Source organism: Phragmites australis, chromosome 8 (genome assembly GCF_958298935.1).
Source record: "Phragmites australis chromosome 8, lpPhrAust1.1, whole genome shotgun sequence".
Classification (NCBI taxonomy): Eukaryota; Viridiplantae; Streptophyta; class Magnoliopsida; order Poales; family Poaceae; genus Phragmites; species Phragmites australis.
The window spans coordinates 5873738-5882351 of NC_084928.1; the positions used below are offsets into that span (position 1 = coordinate 5873738).

Here is an 8614-nt window from a genome sequence, read left to right on the forward strand (position 1 = left end):
TAGATTGATGGCTCAATACTAGGGTTAGTCATAAACCTCTTGGGAATCCAGTACTAGGTCATTCACCCTAAAGTAGTAAAAATATGTGCATGCAAATCAATACTAGCATGCTGAGGGCGAGTACCACGATGAGGAGAATGTGGTCCGCCAAAGCACTGCGACTCAAAGCCTCTGACACGTGAACCAAAACCATATGAGACATGGTAAGATCTACGTCAGGCACCACCTCTATGAGGAAATTGAAAAGCGCTAGAAACTCATGAGTAAGAACGAGAAGAAGGTTCATATACACCAAAAGAGGGGCGGTACATGTCCCGAGTACTCCACTCCCACTAACACCGCTCATCTCTCCTATGAAGAAAGCAAAACCCAACAAGGTGAACCTCTCTCTGGCAATAGGTGCAGTGATAGCGCCTCTCGGGAACTCGACTGTCAGCCACTTTTGGCTCTCTCACAAGGGTTCTCATCTTAGGCTATGGAGCTCTCTTGGACTGTGGTGTGGGTTTCTTCTTCGTGGCTTATGGAGTGGGTTTTTTGATGGGTTATGGTGTGGTATTGATTTGGACTTATCAGCTTCTAAGATAGTAGGTGAGGTGAAAACAGTCTTAGCAACTCCATTGCAAGCCACCCTCTCAAAACCCAACCCGACAGCCAAACCCGTCTTTTCTGCACACATCTTGGTCTTACATAAGATCAAATCCATTGTACCCTTATCTTCTGAGCACTTCTGCACAAGAGAAAGAAGGTACTCATTCTCGGCCAAGAGCTTCTAAACCTGCCCTCTAACCCAACTTAGTTTGTCCTTAAAGATTATGCAGGTGGAACAGTTCGGTTGCACATCCTTAGAACTCTCAGTACTCTCCAATCTAGACTCTAGATCCTAAATGCATTTGGCTTTCACATCAACATCCTTTGTGAGCAAAGGGCAATTCTTACAAGCGCCTAAAAGAGTAGGTCTAGACTCATCCTCAAGGAGCTTCTTCTCAGCATTCTCAAGCCAACTGGAAACTTGAGCATGCAGAGTCTGAAGCTCGGGAAGTTTAGTCATGAAAACTATATAGCTCTCACAATCCTCATCTTTTTCCCTAAACCTAAGCAAAGCAACCTCAGATGACACAGACTCATACATAGGCCTAAGCTGCTTCAACTCAAGAACTGCTTTCTTAAGTAACCTATCATGGCTAACAAGAGTATCATTCGAGGTATCAATCTGAGTAGAAAGCTAATCGTTGGAAGGCCATATCTCAGAAGAATCAAGCTCAGAGTTGTTGTCGTCCGTCATAAAGCAAAGGCCGGTGAAGTTCTTGTTCTTCTTGTTCTTCACGGATGACTCCTCCTCCTCCGAGCTCTCATCCTCGCTTGAGGACATGTCAATGTCACTAAGAGCCACCACAAAAGCCCGTGATGCTACCTTGGTCACCTTTTTCACCATCTTATCACGGTTCTTAAAGAAGGACTTCTTGTTCTTCTTGTGTTTATCGTGGTCGTGGTTGCGGTCCTCCCTCTTCTTGAGCTTAGGGTAGTCTCCCTTGAAGTGAGTGATGCCACCACACTCAAAATAGGCACGAGGACTACCTCTCCTATGGTCTTACCGATTGTTATCCAAGCAGGTGAACTTCTTCATGATCAAGGCAACATCTTTGTCATCAAGCACATCCACCTGCTCCGCTGTGATAGAAACCAAGGAAGGCAAAATAAAACCACCAGATGAAGTATTAGCACAAGAAAAGCCAATTCTTGCCTGATTGTCACCACTAGGTACCAAAACCAACGTCATGTTCTAAGAGAGGGGATTTCTAAGACCTATCCTTACCGCCTTAGCAATTTCAATGGACTTGAGCTTGCTGAAGAGTTCATCACAAGTCAATGTGTCATAACTGAATGACTCTTCAATGCTCAAGATTTTTACATATGCTATGGTCAAGAGCATCGAGAACCTTGATCACCCTCTCATGATCAGAATAGGGCAAAACCCTAGTGTATCTAGGTTGCTAACAATTACATCAAATCTAGCAAACATAGTATCCAAAGATTCTTTGAGTCCTTGCAAAAATATCTGATATTCTTGATTGTATGTGCTTTGGTATCTAGCCTTATTCTGATTAGTGCCCTCATGAAAGACACTTAGAGTAGACCAAATCTCCCGAGTAGTACGAAGGTGCTAAACCCTATCAAACTCATTCTGACTTAGGCTGGTGAATGAAATATTTCTAGCCTTCTTGTTGGTCTCATATTGTTCAATTTGAACCAGAGTAGTGCGAGCAGCAGAGATCACATAGTTAGAGTCTATAATCTCCCATATTTCACTTCCTTCACTTAAGAGATAAGTCTACATGCGCACCTTCCAAGACGAAAAGTCACGGCCTTCAAAAAGTAGAATCTTCCCATGTCTTTCTATATCGCCTACGGATCACAAAGCTGGTTAAGATCAACTAGTGATCTAACATAGCTCTGATACTAATTGTAGGACCGAGAACAGTGACTAGAGGGGGGTGAAAATATGCCTTACCAATTTCATTCGAAACGGATGGGTCTTCTTCTATTTTGTCACCCAACGCACCTCAAAACAAAGAGCGAAAGCAAAACCGGAGAGAAAAGCAAGTTACAACTAAAAATATCAAAGAAGACAGGGCTCTCTTAAATATATATGAACCCTTGGTTCTATTGAGACTTATTCCAAGAGTCATAGCCATACAAGATAGCAACTTGAAGGGAAAACACTTCAAATCAAAGAAGAAAGCGCATAGGGGAAGAAACTCTCCAAGTTGATGATTTAGAGGCAAGGGAATTCAAGACCAACTTTTTATGTGAATTTTATGCCTCTAGCAACAAGAAGAATAACTTCACATGGTGGAAAAGTTTCAGCTCAAAGACCCAAAAAAAAAAATGGCAACAAAAACCAAAAGACTTGCAACCAAAGCAAGGAAGCTGATAGAGGAAAACTAAAAGGAGATGATCACAAGTATGAGAGGAAATATGATTTCCATTGCATGCAAAAGACAACCCTATTTTCGATAGATTACAAAGTATTTATGGACTGGGAGAAAACCGAACTTAAAGTACTTATGTGTGTGGGGCTATCCTACTGAAGCTAAAGTATTTAATCCACATATTGAGAAATTAGATCTTAAAATAGTGAGTTGTCACTTTATTGGGTATCCTGAAAGATCTAAGGGGTATTGTTTTTACTGTCCTGATAGGATTACTAAGTTTGTGGAAATAAGACACAATACGCTCTTAGAGAATGGGAAGCTTAAGCCCAGGAAAATAGATCTTGAGGAGAAGCAGACTTGCGTTCTCTTGCCGCTTATCCAAGAGTCTTTTGTTCCTATGCTCAGGTGATTGCACAATAGTTAATACTATTAGTGCACCCCCTGTTGAGGTCTCTGAAATTCCTAATGATGCACCTAACGGTGAGCCTCAATAGCCCCCTACAATACCTAGTCCTGCAATAGTTAATGAATCAATTAGGATATCACAGGGAGACATGAGATATGCCATCTCGAATGAATATGTAGTTTATATGAATGAAGATGTCAATGATATAGGGAAGGCAGAAGATTCTAACTCATATAAGGAGACCATGATGAGTGAACGTTCACTTGAGTGGATTAATGCCACAAAGGATGAATTAAAATCTATGAGCACTAATGATATATGGGACTTAGTATAAATTTTTGACAGATCCAAAATAGTAGGTTGTAAATGGGTCTACAAAACCAAACACGACTCTAAGGAAAACATAGAAAGGTTCAAAGCAAGGCTTGTAGCAAAATGCTTCTCACAAAGAGAAGGGATTGATTATAATGATACATTCTCTCCCGTATCAACTAAAGATTCATTTAGAATTGTTATGAAGTTTGTGGCTCATTATGATTTAGAGCTGCATCAGATGGAGGCCAAAACAGCATTCCTTAATGCTGACTTGGAAGAAAATATTCATATGGCTCAACAGGAAGGTTTTGTCATCGAAGGCAAGGAGCATATGAGATGCTGGCTTAATAAATCAATTTATGGTCTAAAATAAGCATCAAGGTAGTGGTACCTTAAGTTTGATAAAGTCATACGAAATTTTGGCTTTAAAGAAAATAAAGTTGATAATTGCATTTATGTTAAGTTTAAAGGGGGTAAATTCACCATCTTAGTTCTTTATGTGGAAGATATTTTATTGTTCAACAGTGATGAGGATATAATGTATAAGATCAAGATATTTTTTCCCTCTAACTTTGATATGAAGGATCTCGGTTAAGCTTCTTACGTTCTTGGCATTGAGATTCACCAAGATAGGTCCAAAGGAGTATTAGGTTTATCACAAAAGGCATACATTGATGGAGTATTGAAAAAATACAATATGCATAAATGCTCTACCTCACCTATATTGTTAAGGGCGATAAGTTTGGGACATTCCAATGTCTGAGAAACCAATTTGAAGTTGATCAGATGAAGTCAGTTCCTTATGCTTCAGCTGTCGGAAACATTATGTATACTCAAGTCTATATACACCCTGCTAGAGCTTTTGTAACCAAGATGCTTGGTAGATATCAGTCAAATTCAAGACCGAACCACTGGGAAGTTGTTAAGAAAGTCCTACATTATTTGCAAGGCACTAAGCATTACATGCTTACATTTAGAAAATCTGATAATCTTGAAATTGTAGGTTATTGGGATATAGACTTTGTGAGGTGTGTGGATCCTAAAAAATCCACGTTAGGATATATCTTCACCCTCGCTAGAGGAGCTATCTAGTGAAAAGCACTAAACAGATCCTTACGGTATCATCAACTATGCAAGCTGAGTTTGTAGTATGTTATAAGGCTACCAGGCAGATTCGCAAATTTTATGGCTTAAGAACTTTATCCCAGGATTGAAAATGGTGGACAGCATTTTTAAACCACTTACGTTATACTACGATAACAAACCCATAGTTTTCTATACAAATACCAACAAGTCGAGTGGTGCTGCTAAACACATCAATATTAAGTATCATATCATGTTGTGCAAGATATAATGCAAGTCAAACTATTAGCATCAAGCATATAAGTACTGCTTGTGGATCCATTTATTAAAGGCTTACCACCTAATATCTTTCGTGATCATGTTGTCGACATAGGGTCATTAGAAAGTTTATGATTCTAGATAAGAGGACTATAAAGCAAACTAAATCTCATTAAGCATAACGAACATCTATTTTGAGATGGAATAGTGTACAATAGGCATTGAGGTTTCAATGGTGCTTTATTAGCCGTTGTAACACATTGTTTTGGTATGTTGTTTCATTAAAAGTAAGCTTATGATGTTAGCCTTACGATCAAAGGGGAGAATGTTGGTATTTTGATATTAGCCACCTAAATCCTAATTGAAACCTATTCCTAATGTTCACGTCCCGCGCTATGATCGGAAGCATAGCCAACCAATGGTTGTGGTCCCGTTTCACGTGCGCCATATAAATACGAGGAGTTAGAACCTCACAAGCTAAGTTTTTTCGTGAGGTTTAGCCTTCCCTGAACACATCCTAAACCATATCGATCATAAGGGCACATCAATGAAGACCGCCACTGTCGCCGTCAGCCACACGATCACACCAAGGATGATATCTACATCGATATGACTATATGCTGCACCGACATCATCTTCAACCTCAACACTGTGATGATCTTCATCAACATGTACACCTTTGATCTACATCGAGGCATCACCAACACTAATGGCTTCCAACCACTCTAGTATGTTTTCAAGCTTCCGCAATTGAGGTGTTCAAGATCTTGATGATTAGAGGAGAAATTTTTGTCAATAGGTAGATATCAAAAGCTTCTGCATAACTCTTGCATTTTATATTTAATTATTACAAAAGGTACAGATTGATTCTAGTTATTAGATATAGATGGAAGAAAATAATAGTGTGTTAATATTTTTTTAATACTGATAGCGACTATTAATTGTAGGTTTTTAAATTAATTGGAGGTTTCCAAACAATTGAGAAGGGAGAGATGGGGACTAATTTTGGTTGTGAACAGTTTAATCGTATAATATATATGATAGAGATCATTTGGATTTATCATAACTCGTTTATTTATAGTATAGATAATTCCACTCACATTATTTCGAGTCAGACTCAGACTAGGGTTACTTCAGGCTGTACACCAGCTACCCTAGCACTATACAAAATAGTCAATGGGACAGTCAGGCTCGGGCTTTTTCGGTGGATTTTTTTTTTTCAAGTCTAATTGGAGCACAAAATTTGCACTTTAGCGACTTCTTAAAAATGTTGTTTTCTCATATATTATTATATTTAGAAATTTAAACGTTTGCGATACAATTTATTAAATACGTAGTAGTGTGATAGATTTGCCACCTTACCTGTACTTACCTGTAGTTTTGCAAAATCTACGCATTTAATATTGAGTAAATGAAAATGATACGAGTGTAAGTTCATCATAATATCATATCATGATCGAGATTAACAGTCTATAAATCTGCGTGATACTTTTCATTTGCTCTGTTATTCCCTTTACCTTTTTTAGTTCCCTTCCAAATAAAAGAAGCCTTCCCTAACCCCCTAAAAATCTTAATTTAGAATGGGATTCCCTGACCCCGAGAAGAACGATCGTCCGCCAGGTAACAATGGGCTTAGAGGGTGGGGTCGGCATTGGCCGCATAAGCAAGCGGCCGCCGCAGCCATGCTTGGACGCCGAGAAGAAGGCCGCTCAACGCGCGGAGGCAGAGGATACGGTGGAGAAGGACGCGAAGCCATGGATCGCGAGGAAGAAGGTTACAACGCTTGCCATTTGCCTCGTCGTGTTGCCCGTCCTTGTGACCACGGTTAGCCGGCGGGACGCGACGTGGACGACGCCCGCGTTCCTCTGGTCATTGGCGAGCACATCCACACGGCAAGGTACGTAGTGCATACGCCCTTCTGATCTATTTCATCCTCTGCCGTCGTGTCCTGTGGTGTTGAATCTTGCGCGTGGCATGTTTTTAACGATTTCGATTGCAAGAAGATTAACGACACACTCTATGGCAAATTGTTCACCATGTCACACATTTTTGTTTCTCGTCGCGGTGCGTCTCGTTGATTATGCATTGATTTGTAGATCATTTCATGATCTCAGTGCCATTGTTATTGGATACGAGAAGGGACAGGCACTGATTTCTTCGTTCCCGTGTGCAGAATCATCCGAGGCAGACAGGCTTCTCGGCGGCCTGCTCGTCCCGGGGTTCGACGAGCAGTCTTGCCTCAGCCGGTACAATTCCGCGTTCTACCGCAAGAACGTAACGCGATCGCCGTCGGCGCATTTCATCAAGCGGCTGCGGGAGCAGGAGGCGCGTCAACGGCGGTGCGGCCCGGGCACCGAGGCGTACAGAGCAGCGGCTGGGCGTCTCAAGTCCCGGAACCATAAGGGCGCCAACACCACGGACGCTTGCAAGTACCTCGTGCTGGTGCCGTACAGGGGTCTAGGGAACAGGGTGCTGGCCGTGGCGTCGGCGTTCCTCTACGCCATGCTTACCGACCGGGTGCTGCTCCTCGACAGGGCGACCTCGTTGAGTGACCTCTTCTGCGAGCCGTTCTTGGGGACGTCGTGGCTACTGCCGCCGCACTTTCCGATCAAGAACCTTCAGAAACTGACCGGTGAAGTGCGGGAGAGCTACAGGAACTTGGTGCAGAACGACGGCGCGGCGTTGGTGTCCGGGCTCCGTTACGTCTTCGTGGACCTCGACCATTCTTGCACCTACCATGACAAGCTCTTCTACTGCGACGACGAGCGGCAGTTCCTCCACCGCGCGCCGTGGCTGGTGATGAGAACGGACGGGTACTTCGTGCCGGCGCTTTTCCTGAACCCGGCGTACCAAGAGGAACTCGACCGGATTTTCCCACGGAAAGACGCGGTGTTCTACCTCTTGGCGCATTACCTGTTCCACCCGACGAACGAAGTGTGGGGATTGATCACGAGGTTCTACAATTCGTACATGAGAAATTCGGATGAAAACTTGGGCATCCAAGTTAGGGTGTTCGACGGGGACACTCCGTTCAAGCACATCTTGGATCAGATCCTAGCTTGCACATCGCAAGAGCATCTGCTGCCTGAGGTGGTGACGCAGGAACCATTGCTCACCCCTCCGTCGACGGCTGGCGCGCAATCAAAAGCTGTTCTGATGACCGGCTTGAGCTCGTGGTACTACGAGAACATCCGGTGGAAGTACTGGCAGTCAGCGACGGCCACCGGAGAGGTTGTGAGCGTGTACCAGCCGAGCCACGAAGAACACCAGTTCACTGGCAAGACGCACGACATGAAGGCGCTGGCCGAGATGTTCCTCCTGAGCATGACCGACGCCATTGTCACCAGCGGCTGGTCGACGTTCGGGTACGTCGGCCACGGGCTTGGCGGGCTCACGCCGTGGATCATGTTCAAGCCCGAGAACCTCACCACTCCCGACCCTCCATGCCGACGGGCAAAGTCGATGGAACCGTGCATGCACGGGCCGCCGTTCTACGACTGTAGGGCGGAGCACGGTGCGGATACTGGGAAGCTGGTTCCTCATGTCCGACACTGTGAAGACATGAGCTGGGGTCTGAAACTTGTCCACCCCGAGTGAAAGAGCGATGTAAAGAATAAAA

General features: G+C 43.4%; 1 protein-coding gene across 1 annotated transcript; it reads left to right on the top strand.

Moving 5' to 3' along the window:
- Positions 1-6621: 6621 nt before the first annotated feature.
- Positions 6622-8592, top strand: LOC133926050 (galactoside 2-alpha-L-fucosyltransferase-like). The gene is made up of 3 exons (XM_062371784.1): positions 6622-6839; positions 7110-8144; positions 8358-8592. The coding sequence occupies exons 1-3, from the start codon at positions 6622-6624 to the stop codon at positions 8590-8592; spliced, it is 1488 nt and encodes a 495-aa protein (XP_062227768.1).
- The last annotated feature ends 22 nt before the right edge of the window (positions 8593-8614 follow it).